We start from the raw sequence: 19,305 nt of genomic DNA, 5'->3' as shown, positions 1-19,305 counted from the left end.
AGCAGCTTGGAGGAGTTCATACAGAAAAGACATTATTGGAGCTTATCTTCATAGTCACTCTATACCTTTTTACAAAAGCCAAAAGGTAGTGAAACTAAAAGCAAGATTTTATTCCCAAGGTTTTCTTTTCATAAAGTCTCAATTATTTTCGTTCTTACCAGGAATAATGGAATATGACTAGTGAAAACCAAATTACCAGAGAGTGTTACTCATAAATCAACATAAACACTACAAAGTTAAACAGCTGATTAAAGAAAAAACAAGAACGTGTTCATAATATACCAATAAACGGCAAATAATTTCCCACCAGACTTTCATAAATGCTACATTCACCATAGACTCAAACTGATCTTGTGCATTGGACATTATTCTCTATTCATGTAGGTCACATGAACAGTAATGATGAATGTAATGAGTGATCGAGTGAGCTGTTGTGCTGATGAAATCAAAATTCAAATAAAATTAAATTGTTAAACCATCAAAGATTCAATCATGGATTACAAATTAGTGTAAAATAATAAATAAATAAAACATGGCGTGAAGCAGCATGTCCCGAAGTGTTTGCAACTTTTCAGCATTCTATGATTTAATTAAATATTTAACTGATTATTGTCACCTTAAAATGTCATAGAACAGGTTCGTTCCTATAATCTTTTAGTTGTAACAGATACAGAAGTTCATTTGGATTATATTCTTCAGAAACTGGAAAGTCCTCAGTCCTGAAAATCCTCCCTTGGACTAAAACTTATTCTAACTTTACAAAAACTGAACACTGGAGACTTATTCCACACATTATTAAAGACAAACATTTAATTTAAGTAAGTGCCAAATTATTTTCCGTTTTTCCCTTTACTAAATAAATATGAGCCTTAGACTATATGGAACATTTAAGTCTCAGTGCATGAACATTTTATACAAAAACTATAAAGTATTACAAATAGCCTGTTATTTTACCTACAGCTAGCACTTCTGTTTGAGCTGCACCGTTACAAAAAAATAATAATTAGCACTGTCTGACCAGCAATAAAATCTTAAATTTAATAGCACCAGGTATTAAAAAACTCAAATAAAATGACAATATTTATGTGCAAACACTGAAGGTGTTCAATGTGTGATAAGTATCAGCATATACTAAATATCAAACTACATCTAAAAGTTCTTGGAGAAACGCATAGCTGTCTTCCATTAACACCATATCATTTTAAATCCAAGTACAATAAATAGCTGTACTAAAGTCCTCATAAAGGGTGTAGGAAGTGGGGTGGATGTCTACAGGTCCGTCTAGCTGAGCTGGTCTCACCTGCTGTGCTGTGTTCAGGGCTCCCTGTCTGGAAGTAAGCTCTGCTGGAATTGGTAGGCTCCATGCCTCCTCAATACTAGGGAGCATTTTACTTTTACTCTGTAGACTACCTTGTTGTAGGTTACACAACTGAGCCTAGAAAAGATGTGTAAAAATCACAGTTGGATTTATAAGTGGATGATTAAAGAAAGTGCTCCAGACATCAATCTACATATTTAAATCAAACATTCCAGGTCATGTAATGGAGGTATGCTGGAAAATAAAGATGGTAATGGCAAATGCTCGGAAATAGCTTGGGTATTAAAAAAACTGAATGCAGATATACAAGCACGTGTACACAATGCACAGTTTCAAACAAGTCTCTAAACAAGACCGATATTTGTCAAATAGGACCCATTAAGTTGAATATTCAAGACATCAGTACAGTTCAGCACACAAGTCAGTACCTGTAGGCATTTAATACGGGCAGTGAGGGCAGTAACATTAGAGCAGGACTTGCTGCAAGTGGCATTAATGTAGCATTTGATGGCATCCTGAGGCTGGTTGCAGGACTCGTAGAGGGTTCCCAGATCCATCCAGGCAGCCGCATGGCTGTGATCCAGCTGTACTGCGCATATATAGGCCTGAAGTGCATCCATTGGCTGGTTCTGTTGCTGATACAACACGCTAAAGACAAGATCAGCAGAGAACAGTTTTAAAAAAAAAAAAAATAAAAAAATAAATAAATAAAAAAGGTAATATGGTGTGAAAGTATAAATATGAAAACCAGAATCCCAATGAAAGGCATTGGAATTGCTCAGATGAAAATAAATAAATAATAAATCCAGCAAAAAGAACCCCCCCCCCACAAAACTATCCCCATTAGGTTTTTATTTCCTGTTTAAATAGACTACATCAACTAGAGATGATGAATTCCATACATCATGCCTTCATATTACTTACCCTATTGAGCACCATGTATCAGCACTAGCCTCTGACTTATCGATGGATTGCCTGTATGAAATAAACGCATCCTGGACCTTTCCAATACTGGAGTAGCACCTGTGAGAAAAGAAGAAATTTAGCATGTTCATCCAACTGAGGTTTGCTCTCAGTGACTGTAAAAATTTTTGAACATGAGCACAGTTCTATGTTTTAGAATCAAGAATAAATCAATCCTGCGAGTTACGCGAGTTATAACTAGCCTTAACTAAACTACAATTTCTTAAAAAAAAAAAAAAATTAACTAGATACACAGCACACTTTATATCGGACAGTCGAGCAAGCCTAAGTTAGTTCAAGTTTACCAAAATTGTTTTACGGTTACTATAATAAATGTGTTAATGCTTGCCAGGACATTTTACACCTGAAATACATTTACCACGCAAAGTAAATTGTGGTGGTTAAAAATAAGAAGGAAAAAAAAAAAAAAAGTGTTACCTGCCCAGGAAGTACCAAGATTGTCCAGAGTCAGGATCTGTTTCCAGAGACTTCTGCAGACACTGAATAGCATAGCTGTCTTTGTTAGCTTTATCTCCTAGCTGTTCTACTGTGTGATGCATCCAGCCTGTAGAAGCATTGGAAAGCACACAACCTGGTTATTGCACTCTACAATAACATGACCTACAAGAACACAAAAATGGCCAACATGTGCTGTATCCATGAAGCACAGTGCAAGCACAAAAAAAAAAAAAAAAAAAAAAAACGCCAGTGGCTTGTCCACTGGGAGGTAACAGTGGAGGGATTAAAGGGCAAGAGGAGATTCTGACACTACCACGGACAGCTTCAAAAGATCCCATTACAGACAGCCAGAGGTTGTTAAGAACAGCGAGATAGTGTGTTAGACAAAGCCTCTCCCAGTCTGTGATCCCAGATGAGCTTTTAACATGTGTGCCAAGAGCCTACACATATCACCATGGCAACCGCGTGAGTGCCGACAATTACAGGTTGGCGTGGAAATTGTTTTATGACCGAGTCCCTCACCCCTCCTCGCCATACTTCTATGGTAAATCCTAGACTAGCAGGAAATTTAAAAAGAGACCTTCAGGGGATGTGTGCAAAAGATCCAGTAGGCTAAGAATGTATACACCTGTGTGCTGTTTCATCAGAAAAGAAACGGAATTCATTCTGGAAACAGAGCTCAGAAATCACAGACTGAATACTTTTTCAAGAAAAGATTATAGTTTACTGTGACGTTACTAAAAATTAGTAGGTTATTTATAGACTATAAATCAAACCATAATACTTCAAAGGGGAAAAACAATAACACTAAATATCATTAAGCAATAAAGATATACTAGAACTACACTTACAGGCTTTATGACAGGTGCCTAAAAATTGCAAAACTTACCCAATTGTTGTAGAGTAGTTGCCTTCACCTGTACCGGGAGATTCTCTGTCTCTAATAGACTTTCATATGCTTCTTTTGCTGCACGGTACTTCTTCTGCAGAGAGAGTGAGGACAGGACGTTAAGCAGACAGAAGGGTCAGCAATTTTATGGCCCATAAGGGTGGATACAAAGGGGCTTCACAGACTCACTATAATGAGAGTGCTGGCTAGGAGGAATGAACTTAACTAGTCAGGACAGAGAGCGATAGCTTGTACACCAAGACAGACACTGGGGGAGGGTCAGTCCAAGAACAGACAGGACAGACTAGACTCAACAAGCCACTGGGTTAGGAGCACATTAACGCATACATGAGCATGCAGGCGCGCGCACACACGAAATACGAGAAGCCCACTTAGAATATTTGTTTTTCTTGGTGACCTTGAGACTGAGCCCTAGACTACACATACTTAAGTTAAATGTTCAAGACCCAACACACACAAGCATTAAAAAAACCTAGCACAACACACAGCTACATAGACAAACCCTACCTGTGTTTGGTTCTCTATGCATTTAAGGTATTCAACTCAAGAGCAAATTAGCACTAACAAAAGTGCATATTAAAAAAAACAAAACAAAAAAAAAAAAAAAACTGCAAATGTCTAGATCAGTCAGTTACAAAGATGTTGGCAATTCAGAGCGATCTGAATAAATCAGCTCTTATTCTAAACAGATTGTCCATTCTCTGATGTACCTGATAGGATTAGAATGGGAAATCAATCCAAACACATGCTCCACTGAGCAAATAGCACGAGAAAAAAGTAGTACAGTTGTCTAGAAATACTACACAGGCTTCCACACAATACAATCAAATACAGCTCTAAGAACTGATATTGGAAATATCCATTTCAAAAATAAATGTTTTATTTTAGCTTTGACTTATCAGTAGTTCTCTGACAAATACATAAACAAAAAAAATGAAACAGTACAAACAGAATGGCACTCACCTGAATTTCATATAAATGAGCAATGTGGAAATGAACTGCATAACGGGGGAGGGAGAGAGAGAGAGAGAGAGAGAGAAAGAAATACATTATTAAAGGAATACACAATAAAAACAGCAGGATGAGGGAAAATGCCACTAGCAAGAGTGCACAGAAGATAATGTGTTACTGGTACACTGAATGCATATGGAGGGAGAAGGTTAATGTGCCCCGTCTGCACTTCTAGCCCATCATTACTGCCGGTGTGGAGAGTTGCACAAGGCTGAATCCTGTAAGGCAGTTTCCTTGGCAACTGGAGTCTTAGGGAGTGTGGAAATAGCAATGAGGAGGAAAAATAAATTACAGAAATATCCATTTGAATCCAATCTGCCCAAGCTGCATTGCCTCTCTTCAGTTCTCCTCAAAAGGAACTGATGAAAGCACCCCTGCAATTCTGTCCATTTGCACATCCAGATACTCAACAGAAAAGCATTCTAATGTACAAATGAGAACTGCTTTGTTGCTTAATGGTACTTACTTTCAGCCTTAGACAAAGTGCAGGGTGTGGAGTCAATCAAAGCCAGCTGAAAATGCTGCAGAGAGAAAGATAGATATGAGCTGTGGCTAAAGATCATGTTAAAATAATACATACAAGGGCTCATTTTAGAGAGGGTTTTTAACAAGGTTTATTTTTACACTAAAAAAAACAGAGCATCGTGTTCAGACAAAAGTGATGCCTTAGTTTCAACTTGACCATGAAGTGTAAAATATTACGTAAGATGACCGATACACTTCATTAAAGAGATTTGAGAGGAAACAGTTATAGCAAAAGAGCTGAAATCTTCTTTGAAGAAATAAATACATTTTCAATAAAATAAATAAATGCATCTGATGAAACCATTAATGTAATTGTTTAATTGCGCTTCAACCATGGGCAGCAAAAGTTGTCTTCAATCCAGTTCAGTTGCTCAATTGTGAAAAATGCCAGAGAAACTAACTAAAATTGGCCAAGAATAAATACAGCAAATTACAGGGAATGATGCAAAGAAATATGTAAAGAAACACGTATACAGAGAAACACCTAAGAGATTTCTAATCAAAATTAGGAGGTGAAGATGTACTTAACCCAATTGCAAGACTTTAGTCCATATATGCAAGGATATTTGGTACAATAATCCAAATTGTCCAATGTTGCATAACAAATGAAGCTTAATAAAAAAAATTTAGGCTTTCCAGGCAAAATGTGGTCACCTGTCTTCAAACATAGCAACAACTAAAAGAGGCACAGCTATGAATTACAATATGTTGCAGAATTCAGCTCAAGGAGAGACATAATATCTGTCTACTGAGCCTTACCAGTAAAAGCTTTCATAACCTACAATGCAGATCAAATAATCAGGCTTCTTATTTAATAATAATAATAAAGAAAAATAGCTGCTAAAATAGGGAATCCCCTTTTTAATATATACTACTGACACAGCCATTTCCAAAAAAATTCCAACACTTACCTCTGTCCTGTCAATTCCAGTTAACCATTACAGTGAAGACACTGATAAAAAATAAAAGCCAACAAAAACGTCCCTACACAAAAACAAACGTAAGATTTTCCACATACCTACTCATCCCATGCACACACCAGGAGCATATCAAGCCATTAGTGCTATACAGTTTTTTGCTTTATGTTATCGCTCAAACAGCCGACCATCCAACGTGAGCTCTATGGCACTCAGCGGGCAAGAAGATAATGCAGCAGGACTGCCAGCTTCTGTCTCCCTCCAACACTGATTACTATTCAAGAGAGCAGCAGCTGAGAGATGACATGCTGCTCCCTTTCTCACTCACACACACATACACCTCCAGGCTTTTTAATCACACACTTCATATGCTTGCAGTAAGCTCTACCTACTCTTTTCAAAAAGCCAGGGAAAGGAAGACTATGGTTGGGGTGGGGGCTCAGGCAGAACTGCTGCACCAGTCAATCCCTTTGGGGTGAAGGGAGCAGCAGTATGGAGTTTCTAATTGTGGAACATCTCTCACTTTCTTGCTCAGTTCATGTTAGGAATTTGAACAATCTTGCTCTCATGTTGAAAAGCTGTGGGCTTCTTTATTTCATCAATCAAAAGCAAAATCGTGCTGGAATACCAAAAAAGGTATTCTATCAGGGACCAACACAGAGACAATGAATGTTCTAGAGTATATTTCAAAATATTTCAACCAGAAAAAATAAATAAAATATTCATCATGGACAGCTGTAAAGGGTGTATTATTAAACGCATTATGTTTTAGCAAAATACAACAGGGATCAAATGGTAAGAAAGAATCCCAGTTGGGCACACAAACTCAATCTGTGAGGAGGTGCAGTGTTGGTTCCTTGCCTTTGTTCCCATAAGTGGGACACACACATTCAGTGTGCAACTGGGAGGTTGGCTGCCAGCCAGAACTGCCTTCAGCACTGTCACAGAGAGCAGAGGACATTCTGCACGCGCAAAACCAGCAACGTATTAATGCCAACTCGCTTTTTACCCACAGAACCCCAGTGAGGCAAACGAGCTGACTGACTGATGCACACACAGTGGTGATGACTGTAGATAAAGCGCTAACATGTACACAGAACCCAAACACACTGCAATATTTTGTGTCACTGGGTAGGAAGATAATTTATTAATTGTAGTGTTTTTGTACTTAGTTAAAACAAAACAGATGCGGGCCGATAGGGAAACAGGAAAGGACAATAAGCACAAAGTCAATATTGCACATCAAATCCTTGACACACAGGCTCCTTTCCTCCCTTATTAGGCAACATGACCCAAATGGCAACGCAGCATGCAAACCATTGCACTAAAAAGTGATTGAGGGATGTTTAAGGACCCAATTTTTGAACCTTAATGAATCACAGTAGAGGCCGAAGGAAAACAGAATGCAACAGCTGTATAGTCAAAATAGTTTTTTTTTTTTATTTGCTGTATATGAAGTTCTAATAAAAAGAATTGCAGTTTTTGAACACCAAAAATCATAAAAAATATTAACTATTATAATTGATATAATATGTACACACTGTAGGTATCCTCACAAAAGGTTATGAAAATGAAACTACTCCTGAATTTCTGACCAAAAATGTGGACAAACCTTCAAGCTCAGGTCGTAGTCTGTGATGACCTTAAACATCAGGCCCAACCGCAAATGGATCTCCTTGGCTCTCGAGAAGCTGGGATCGATGTAAAGCACCTCCTGAAAGGCTTTGATCGCCCTGCAGATGTCAGAAAAGCAAACAGTGGCATTTGAGTGGAAGCGTACCTCCTCATGTAACATAACCCATTTCGGGCAGCACAGAAGAATGAAATGCTGCATGTTATTTAATTCATACTAGAAAAATTTCTAACACAAGGTATGTGCGGACACTCTGAAAGACATCAGTAGGTGCAGCAGTAAATAGAAGAAGTAATTCGGTTACCATGGCAATGTTTGGGCAAAAATGTAAATGCATGTCAGCAGGTAGAAGAGCTTAGAAACCAGAATTCCTACTTAGACACATTTTTCTGTACACAATCCCTATTAAACTGCCCATGTGGCCAACTCATAGCAGTAGGGCTCTGCTTGTTTCTGTCCTCAGCGAATACAAACGTAGGTCATTTGTGTGAAGCACAGCTTAGTGAACTCAATGAACTCGTATCCAAAGATTCGCCTCCCCGCCTGCTGCTGAGCTCGCTGATCCCAGAAAAGATGACTGATCCCAGAAGGCAAAACAGGACACATATGAGCGTAGGGCTTCAATTACAAAACAGGCAAATAAATGCCACAAGGGGAGATTTTTTTTTTTTTTTTTTAAAAATCAGCTGCAAGATGCAGAGCAGCAAGCTGTTTTTTAAAAAAAAATATCGATTCAATATATAAGGTTTAGAGACCCATTTTGTGCACACTTCTTTATACTATTTCAACTGTGCCATACCATGAAACTTTTATATGATACTGATCTTGCTTAATGTGATGTTTAACAGCTAATGCATTTTTGTTTTCTTTTGCCAGTGTGACATTTAGACCATTCATCCGTGTATGCTTCATTGGACAACATGGGTCACCACAGCTCAGCAACAAATACAAGCCCCTTAAAGTGTTCATGTCCCGACTAAATGCTCATATTACTTTCCCAGTTTCTTCGGAGGCTACAGAGTGTCGTGCCAATCTGCCATAGCTTATTTGATGCTGCACTAAGCATGGAGTTGCCTTTTTTGTAATGTTAGAGAAGCAATTCCAGTTAAGAACATTTAATAAGGATGTGTATCCTTACTGTGTTAAGCAATCAATTGACTGCACAATATCCATTTTCTGCCATATAAACTAGTTCAAATGGTACTAGGGCAAAAAAAGTAGGTACTCAACTACAGCACAGCTTACTTGGTGATGTAAATAAAACGTTCACAGATTGAATAAGCAGCAAAGTCACAGACTATCACATGTAAAGTAGATATTTAACATGTAGGTGTTACTTTACAAACACTTTTTGTTCTCACAGAGCTGGAAGCATAGCATTGTCTGAATGTCTTGGTCTGCTAAAGCATTAAGGTTTCCCCTTCACTGAAAGAGAGGGGCCTAGCCCAGTCCCTAAAAAAAAACATGCTATTATCCCTCTTCAACCAAACTTTACAGTTGACCTCAAGTTCTCCTGGCATCTGCCACACCCAAACTCGCCAATCAGAAGTGTTATTCCTCGCTTTAACACCACTGCATTCAACACTTGGCATTATACTGCTGTCATGTGAGACTTGCATGCAGCTACTTGGCCATGGAAACTCATTTCAATGAAGGTCCTGGTACACTGTTTATCCTAAAAGAAATACCAGTGAAAGTTTGAAACTCTTCAGCACAACATTGGTGACTTTTTACAAACCCTGGACATCACCATTCAATTGTTGCAAAGGTGGCATCCTATAACAGTATCATGCTTGAAGTCACTGAGCTCTTCAGAATTACCAATATTTTCTGCAATTATTTATAAACATAAATGGCCAAGTGCTAGAAATTGAACATTGAAACATCTGTGGTATTGGATCTGATTGAAACACAAAGGTGTGTCCCATGCTTTTGCCTATATAGTACAACAAATAAACATTTAAAATCTCTGCCTTACAATATTCTAATTTGTGATAGAAACATTTCACCTGAGCCATCTGCTTAACCTTTTTTTTTTTTTTTTTTTAGGGAAATAAGGAAATAAAAACAGATTCAGCAACTGTCAATGTGTTACTAATGGGGCTATAGACTAATCTTCAGATTTTAGCTTTAATTAAACATTACAATATTCCAGTTAACTAGGCCCGATAAAGGAGATGCTCTAATTTTGTAATAGAAGGTCAAGCTGTGTCACAGGTAAATAAATAAATACTAATTTTTTTGTTAGAAACCAGTCACATTACACAATGTAGTCCATGACTAACTCAAATTCTACCCAGCCACATCAGCATTTTATCATGCTATTTCCCTGAGCTCAAACAACTAGAATATTATAGTTTCTATAATGCCTAATAAACTATTCAACTGTGTGCACCATTCAGTGATGAGCATTTGTAGCCTCTCACCATATTACTACTATGGGTGGTTTATACTATACAAGACACAATTATACATATCATATACATGCATTACATGTCAAATAACAGTTTTCTGCAGTAACAGTCCTATAATTAGGTTCATTAAAGTTCAACTAATTTGTTACAATTAAGTATTTATTTGTCCCGGATGTCAAATGAACGTGTCCCTAAGGGAATTCAAATCTTATTGGCCACCAGCTGTTGTGGTGAGGAAAAGGATTGATCAAATCAATGGAACAGCTGATGTAACAATCAGCTGGATCAACATGACTGGGCCATTAACTCACATGTCTTACAATTTTCATTCACTATTTCAAATTTACAGCTTTAAGAAACTTTGAAATTTGTCAAACTATATTTAATTTTATGTGTAGGTAAAAAGAATAATGATGCAGGGGATTGTCAAACATGAAGGAAAATACTGCAAGAGGAAAGGACTTCTACAGAAGTTAGAGATACTAGCCTGTATTTTAAACAATACAACAATTATTTTTAGAAAATATTTAGAAGTTAAAGACTGATAATAGTACTCACCACTGAAACGCATTGTAATGGAAGTAAACCATGCCAAGGCCATATAAAAAGGCAGCATTCTGCAAAAGGGGAAAAAAAACCAAACAGAAAACAGTTACAAATTTGTCCAAATAAAAAGATACAATACGAACAAATATTTGGGACACCTGACCGTAAGATTTACAATCACTTCCTGGGCATCCAATTCCTCATTAAATCCCTAGTTGCTTTATTAATAGCCTTTACTCTTCTGGGAAGATGTTCCGCTAGATATTCAAAGTGTGTTTATGAAGATTTGTGCTCATTTAGCCACAAGGGTGTTAGTAATTTTAGGTAATGATGTAAGGTGAAGAGGCCTGCAGCGCAGTCAGCGGTTCCATTCATTCATAAGGTGTTCAATAGGGTTGGGGTCAGATCTCTAAAGCAGGTCACTCAAGATCATCCACTTCCATCCTTGTAAATCATATCTTCATGGCACTCACTTTGTGAACAGACACACTGTTTGGTTTGGAAAAGGTTTGGTTCTTCTAGTTAAAGTGAAAGGAAAAAAAAACTTGTGCTTGCACATCCACAGCCTTCCTATACGATTGTGTTCCACCAATTATGTGGTAACAGTTTGGGGGGTGGGGAGAGACGGGGAGAGAAAGAATAATGGGGGAAAAAACAGTCTGGAAAAGTCAGACTTCCCAATACATTTGTCCATATAGAGCATCTACTAATGTTCTGTGCATTCTAAAGTAGGGATACACCATTTCAAACACAGAAGGTGGTGCTGTGCCCTTAAATAATTCATCCCATGAAAATAAAGCATTATGTTAATTAAACTATTATTTGACACTACATACAAATTCAGACAACAATGTTTAAACCACATTTAAGCAAAAACATGGCCATTAAACACCTTCACAAAAGGCAGACTATGACTAAAACAGTCATAATTCAACCTGATATTTAAAATTCTGTTTTGCTTTTTACAGTCTCGGTTATAAAAAAAAAAGTATTACAGCTACAGGAGTGTAGCTCACAGAATGGTTTGCTATAGTATCAAAGTTTATTTGTCAAGTGATTTTTTTTAAAATAGGCCTGTGCGAGAATGATCAAAAGTTTGTAGTAAAATTATAAGTACTAACTGACCCAGAGAGTATCTACAGAAAACAAATGAAGCAAAACAGCATTCAGTGTGGAGAACATTTTTTCAAACAATCCCGTTAGATTCTGTGACATAGTTTTTAGCCTGTCTTCATCATTGTGTGCCTTTTAAATAGGTTTTCATAATATTCCAGTTTGAGGAGATGCAACAGAGACAAGAGAGATCAACAATTTCAACAAATGTTTAAACCACCAGAACATAAAACTAAAAAGCATCTACTTTTACTCAAAATAAATAAACCATGTTGAGCAGGGGGGATAAAAATAAAATAAATACAATTACCACTGAAATCAAATGGTCTTCTGCAGCATGTGGGAGTGAGGTTTAGAGGTAGTCAGCAGGAAGGTGGTGTGCAGGGAATGACTTAAACTAATGAACATTGAATCAAGCCCATTTTCCCACCTAGCTCCTTTTCCCCTTTCCATCTCTCTCTAAGCATTGAGCAATGCAAGCATGTGTGACGGTGAGCCACCAGAAGGAAAGATATCTTTATTTGCTTTTCTTTCACGTCACGTTCCGTTCCTGTCTGTCGACAGTGCCAAGGGACATAAGTAACAATAAAAAGGCTCGCATAAAAATCTCACACTGGCTCTGTTGTGTTTTTGAGCAGCATGCCGTTATATCTACCTTAACATTTTTTTCCAGCTGGTTTGGTCAACTCTTCTTTTGACTGTTTTATGGTATAAACATGAGACTGCATATATGTTAGATGCCAGTTATCCATCACTATTGGTAAAAACAAAATTTTAACAGACAGAATTATCCTTGTTTGTAGAATTGCCTTCAGGTAATTAAATCAGATAAACAATCAAGTATTAAACAACAAACATTCGAATCTCTAAAATACAAATGAACAGTTTAAATATTAGTCAAAAGTCTAACCGTTGAGCAAAATGACTCCCTTCTTGAACTATAGATGAAGCAGAAGTTTCAGATTTTTCCATGTTAAAAAAATATTTCTAAAAACTATAACACCCTGCAAAGAATGACAAAAAAATAATTGACGCGTCAACATGAGAACAAGGAATTCTGTATGAAAATATTACAGAATTATGTAAAATCAACGCATACATATCTGTATCCATCATCAAACTGCTAGTTCCCCCCTACAGTAATATAACAATCACTGAAGGCCCCCTGACCCCATTAACACCATGAAAAAACGTGAAAATGCAAAGTCCTTGAGCACTGAGGCCATTAAATACCTTTCCTTTGGCTATTCTCTTAATGCGTCTCACATTAAAATGAAATATGCGCAATTCAAGCGGATTCAGATGTAGAAAGAATAAAATGCCGTTGTATTGCTGGCATCGATGACAGGATTTAATCATTAGTACATTAAAGTTCAAACTTTTTTACATCAAACTTTCTTTAACGTTTAATTTACCATTTTGTAATTGCCTACAAAGCTTTAAACCCTGCAAGACCTTTAATCAGGATTGCAGACTGCTCTCATGCACAAATGTAATATAAAATAACCCAAATGTTCTGCATGGAATGTTTAAAAGCAAGTGAAAAGTTTTCCTAAACCTTGATAAACATCACAAGCTCAGTGCTGTTCTTCTGCTGAAACTCCTTGAAGACCCAAAATATTATATCTATATATATCTACAGTCGAACCCACTTATCTCGACCTCGGTTAACTCGCCAACCCTATTAAGTCGACGTTTTTGAAGTGGAACCAAATTCTCGCTTTGTCTTAGCATTTTCTCATCGGTTATGTCGATTCTTATATGTTGCCGAACCCTAATATCTCGAGCACAAGGGGGGGCAAATTTGCCACTTAACTGAAGTTATCTCAATCGCCGGCTTTTGCCACGTCACCATCTCACTACCGTATTTTCGCGTATATAAGACGCGTCTTATAGAAAGTTTTATATACCCCTCACCCAGGGTGCATCTTATATATGCGAAAATACGGTAGTGAGACGGCACTGTGCAGCCGCAGAAGAACTCGCGGAAGTGGCGGAAAAATCAAGCCTTATAGCTGTTACAGGTGTAGGATACTTTTCAGAGCTGTGTGTCAGAGTGAAATGACAGAATTTAATGTTGACACTGGTTAGCTTTTTGTAAAAATGAACTACACCCCGCACGTTTTTTGTGATTTTGTGAGTGATCTTTGTGTTTGCAATGTTGGAGAATATAATAAAGGTTTGTATCGAGAATCGACGGTGAGTTGTATTGTATACTGGTGAATCTCTGCTGTTAGTTGGTATACATATGCCTTTTGTTGTTAAACATATGTACATTTTTATAGCATGCCTTCATCAAACAAATCGCGGCAACGCTGTTGTGTAAAAAACCCCTCAAAAAAAACACGTGCATGCACATTCTCATTTATTAACGAACATCATGTACATAAAGAAATTTCAAGCATGTTAATATATTGCCGCCATATTGGTTTTCGTTTAGCTCTACGCTTTTTGGCACACCCCTAAGCCGGCGACATAACCAGGTTCGGCTGTATATCGAAATCCAAAGAGTTTTCATTAGTGGCAGCACGCATGCCAAATCGTAGCCAAGTGTGATTTTCTTTTATTGGAAATGGGAGATAATTGCAATTCTTGGTTACTCAATTTACAAAAAAATAATTTGAATACAACCACAATATTTGCAAACATCAGTCTAAATATTAATTTTCTGTACTAGCTATAAAATACATTATAAAATAAAAAGTTGGATGGATCAATTGTGTATTGTATGATTTGTTTTTGATAAAGGTGCATAAACAAACAACCTCCCATTTGCTGTGAATAAAATGGTTAAATCACCACATCAACTTAGCAAAAGCGCACTGAAAATGCATGCTAACAGATTGTTCATAATAATAATAATAATAATAATAATAATAATAATAGGAAGAAGAAGAATAAAGATGACAACTGGAAATACATATATACCTAGATTAAACATATGACTGGAAATAATGACCGACCAAAAAAAATATATATATATATTTTCATGAATAGGCACTTAATACAAAAGATTATTTATAGGGTGTTAGAATGTAAAAATGTTAACTAATTTCTGCAGATTGTTGTAATGATAGTTTGGCTGCAATGCCTTTTTAAATAAAGTTTTTTTGCAGTGAATATTATTAAAAATGTATTTTTTACATACAGTATCACAAAGCTGTTTGCAAAATGACCAATGATGACACTGTTCAAAGAATTTTACATGATTAATAACTTCAAAATGTGTTTGTTGTCCAGCACAACTAGCATGGCCAATGCTCCAGTCTCCAATCTTGTTCTGTTTGGTTAACACCTGTCGGGCTTTTGTCCTGTTGTATTCAGGTTACTAGCGAGCTTCTCAGTAGGCCACTGGCATAGACATACTACTAAGTGCTAATTATGTGACCCTGAAATCTCTCAGCATAAGTGCAGCTACAGCGGAAAAAGCACATCTCATATGATCAATTCATGCCTGTACCCATTCAGCACATCTGTTAACCAAGTACACATTTAGTTTCTAGCAAAGTCTTACACAGCAAGTGACACCAAGTAAGCTTGGTAGGAGAAGTAAATGAATTAAGTGCCATTTCAAGCTCAGCAGACACAGTGCTGGCAGCACTAAGCTCAAGCCAAACTATACCACCTGCATTTGCCATGCAAAAGAAAAACAAGCTACACACCAATAAAGGCAATTAAGGCATCCAAACAATGAGGTTTTAGCCACTGATGTGTTACATGAAAACATTCAAAGAATTACTAGGGCAAAGCAACCTAAATCAAGCCAAGCTACAAATCTATCCACTATTTTGGATTTATAATCACACTCTTTATGTCACCCAAATAAGGATGGGTTCCCCTTTTGAGTCTGGTTCCTCTCAAGGTTCTTCCTCATAACATCTAAGGGAGTTTTTCCTTGCCACAGTTGCCATGGCTGCTCATCAGGGATAAATACACACCATTCACCTTAACTCTTTAAATTCTGTAAAGCTGCTTTGAGACGATGTCTGTTGTGAAAAGCGTTTTAGAAATAAACTTGACTATTACAATAAATAAATTAAATGCAAGAAGGAGCAACACTGTAGTTCAGATTCGAGATTAATCTAATAAGGCACAAGTGATAAATCTTCAAGTGATCTGTGTGAGCGAACACAGCTCATGTTCAGCCTGTCGACAGCCAACCAAGCGTGGAGCTCTACCATTGGAAACTAAGAAATGTCATCACTTGCACTCCACGGCATCTCAGAGCACTCACCTTCCCACACACAACTCTGACTCGCACAAACATGCAACGAGTCCAGGAACCAAAACTAACCACAGAAACAAAAACTCGGAATGAAACATATATATATATATATATATATATAAAAATATCTCACCTTCCAGTAGTCTGACTGTAAACTGTAGTACCTCTGGTAAGCAGATAATGCTAGCAAAAAGACAGAAATGTGAAGTTAGTGATGTTGACGCAAACTGGTACTCTTACAGACAGTAGTTGGAAACAGTTATTAGAATGATCAACCCAAAATAAGAATATATTCAGTCTTGACTCACCTTTAGGGTAATTGTCTAGCAAGAGGTTGAAATGGCCTAACTGGCAAAAAACCTCAGGTTCAACTTTTCCTTCAGATTTCAGGATGTAGGCATCATAGCAGCGAACAGCCTGAAAAAAATTATGCAGGGGGGAAATTACACAATATCATCAAAACCATTTTTTTTACAGAATGGTAGAGTAACTACACAACACACAAAGGCATTCATATTTTTCTTGAAATCATACAACAATTTTAATGTTTGCATGAAGTCATATAGGCTTATTATAAAATGTTTGCCCAATTGTGGAGGTTCTTTCCATTTCGTTTACCTAGAGTTCCTTCTAGCACATCCACGGCACTCAAAACACACATCTGTGCTGTGTTTTAATGACAAATAATTTTAATTTACAACAAAAATATTCAATATGGACCAACTAACAAAACACTTAATGAGCAGAAAGATAGTGTTAGATAACCAGTTATTCGTGAATGTTGTGCAGAACAAATCTGAGCACCCAACTGTCGTGACTTCAAAACATGGTATGATCAGAGTAGTGATGAAATACTAATCCTAGATTTATACATTTGTACATAGCACACACCATTTAGCCTCATAGACAAAAACCCTAATCAATGCAGGCATTGAAGCAATAAAATTAATGCATTTTAAAGTTAATATACAAGAGTTGTAAACATTGGAAACCAGGCCAATAACGATTATACACTTATAACACACTTTTACTTTAATATATGAATAAAGAGTTTTTGGAATTCACTCACTCATATTTAAGAAATTCAGCTGGCGCTCCAAACTTAGATTAATCTGAGTTTCCATCAGAAGCATTAGACACAATTTATTTTATTGCTTACACCAGAGGGCCGCATTTGTGGGAGAGATCAACATACGAGTTCAAAATACACATTTAATATTTTCACACACACACACACACACACACACACACACACACACACACACACACACACACACACACACACACACACACACACACACACACACACACACACACACACACGCCAAAAGGTCTCATCAGGACTTAAGGTCCAATGGATAATCGTGCACTGCAGTGATTAACGTTTTAGCTGGCAACAAGTTTTTTAACCTTATATGATGGGATGAGAATGAAGCTTTTTATTTCTTAAATCTCGAAGGAAGAAATGTTGACAGGAACAAAAAATTAATGATCGTGATCTCTGATCACGTAAAATTTTGGCGAAATCAAGTCGTACTAAAACAGTAGAATTCACAGCTATGTTTAATAGTGACAGTAAAAGCATTTTCAAAACACACAAAGCAAAGAGAAACAGCTGTGTAACCTTAAGAAAACCACTTATCCAAAAGAAAACTTCAATTTACCAGGGAGCATAAACACTGGGGTCTGGAGCAATGAAACAAGGTGATGTGTTCTAATAAGACCAGATTAACCCTGGACCACATGTAAGACGACAGGCAGATTCAGCAATGCACCAATCATGCAGGGTGCCTACTGTAGACTTTACCTAAAGTACACAGGTTGAGGTGGCATAAACATTACGATTGCCTGACATCAGTTTAATATCCTGTAGCAACATTAACCCAAACCACACATCTTCCTACTCTCTACTATCATTTTCTTTTGCTAAATCATTGGCTAACTGGGCATTGCTTTGGATCTCGATATATTTCCGCTTTATTTTGAACACCTGTACACCTCCTCACTCACACAATTACCTAACCAACCAATCATGTGTCAAAAAATAAATAAATCATGCAGATACAGAGCAGTAGCTCAAGGTACATCAAATCATAAGAATCTGGAAAAATGTGATCTCTGTAATTTTGACTGTGGTATGATTGTTGGTGCAAGACAGACTGGTTGGAGTATTTCTCTAACTGCTGATATCCTGTTCTTTCCACACAAGTCTTTAAAGGTTTAAACAAAATGAAGAAAAACATCCTGTGAACAAAAGATCTGTGGGTGATATTTTTGTTATTTTAAATAATAGCCTAGCTGATAGCCATTTGCTGGCACAGCTGGAACTCAGGAGAGCATGACATTTAAACGTCTACCGCTGATTCGAGTCGCCAGCCAACAAACCACAACATCAAAAACTTAGTTGGGGCAAAAATTCCTTTAAGTCCCAGCCCAGCAAAAATCTAACACTTTTAAAAACCCAGTCATCCTGAAAGCATTCCAAATGGATTTTAAACTGTCAAATACCTTTTTGTGAGAGGATAGCATTAGACTATTCCTTCAACCTTGGTAAACCACTTCTTCAAAGAGTTATACAAAGGAACATATCAGGGCCCTACCGTTCTATTAAAAGGAGAAATTCTAAAGCTATAGCATTACATTCTATTCAACTGGGAGCTTCCAACTCTGTGGCAAAAGTTTGGAGAATAATCCACATACAAGTATGACGGCCAAGCGCCTTTTTTTTTATTATTTTTTTTTTTAGGTCAAATAGGAGCATTAAACTTGTGTTTAACAACATCCCAACCAAAGATCACCGTGTGTACCTATTAGAGCTGCAGCTATCGATTAAGTAATCAAGAATTCTACTGATTAGTCCCTCGATTAATCAGATAAGAAGTACTTTTTCTTCATTAAAAGATCAATACTAAATATACAAAAGAAAATAAGACGGGTCTCTTAAAACGAAGTAATTTGTTTCCTTTTTAGAAAAATTTACTTTTTTATTGCTGAAATTGCAATCTGAAAAGAATTCAACCCATTTAGTTGCTATATTAAATTAAAATGCAAATACATAAATAAAAAATAAAATAGAAATAAAATTCAAATTTATTTACTTTCACTATATGTTGTATTCTTTATGTTTTCGTTTGAAACAATCCCAAACTTTGTGTTCTTTGGCCTGAATCTTCTCACCACTCACTGTTTTCTCTCCATTCATCCATTTTTCATTCTGCAGCATCATTGTTTACCTGTCCAGGGGTCTTGGTTTTAAATATTGCGTTTATCC

At 36.9% G+C, this 19,305-nt stretch overlaps 1 protein-coding gene across 2 annotated transcripts in view; it reads right to left on the bottom strand.

Moving 5' to 3' along the window:
- kdm6a (lysine (K)-specific demethylase 6A) overlaps positions 1 to 19,305 on the bottom strand; it is a 37,565-nt gene that overhangs the window by 12,818 nt on the left and 5,442 nt on the right. The window contains exons 3-13 of one of the 2 annotated variants that reach the window (XM_046839374.1): positions 16,343 to 16,451; positions 16,168 to 16,217; positions 10,709 to 10,767; positions 7,716 to 7,836; positions 5,128 to 5,182; positions 4,614 to 4,648; positions 3,630 to 3,723; positions 2,720 to 2,846; positions 2,243 to 2,341; positions 1,747 to 1,966; positions 1,301 to 1,435 (exon numbers count right to left, since the gene is read on the bottom strand). In XM_046839374.1, the coding sequence (XP_046695330.1) occupies positions 1,301 to 1,435; positions 1,747 to 1,966; positions 2,243 to 2,341; positions 2,720 to 2,846; positions 3,630 to 3,723; positions 4,614 to 4,648; positions 5,128 to 5,182; positions 7,716 to 7,836; positions 10,709 to 10,767; positions 16,168 to 16,217; positions 16,343 to 16,451 (1,104 nt within the window). Of the gene's footprint in view, positions 1 to 1,300; positions 1,436 to 1,746; positions 1,967 to 2,242; positions 2,342 to 2,719; positions 2,847 to 3,629; positions 3,724 to 4,613; positions 4,649 to 5,127; positions 5,183 to 6,204; positions 6,364 to 7,715; positions 7,837 to 10,708; positions 10,768 to 16,167; positions 16,218 to 16,342; positions 16,452 to 19,305 lie in introns of those variants that run through there. The other variant, XM_046839383.1, reaches the window with a different exon arrangement.

This window comes from Silurus meridionalis, chromosome 3, assembly GCF_014805685.1.
Source record: "Silurus meridionalis isolate SWU-2019-XX chromosome 3, ASM1480568v1, whole genome shotgun sequence".
Lineage (NCBI taxonomy): Eukaryota > Metazoa > Chordata > Actinopteri > Siluriformes > Siluridae > Silurus > Silurus meridionalis.
This window is presented reverse-complemented; position numbering and strand designations above follow the sequence as displayed.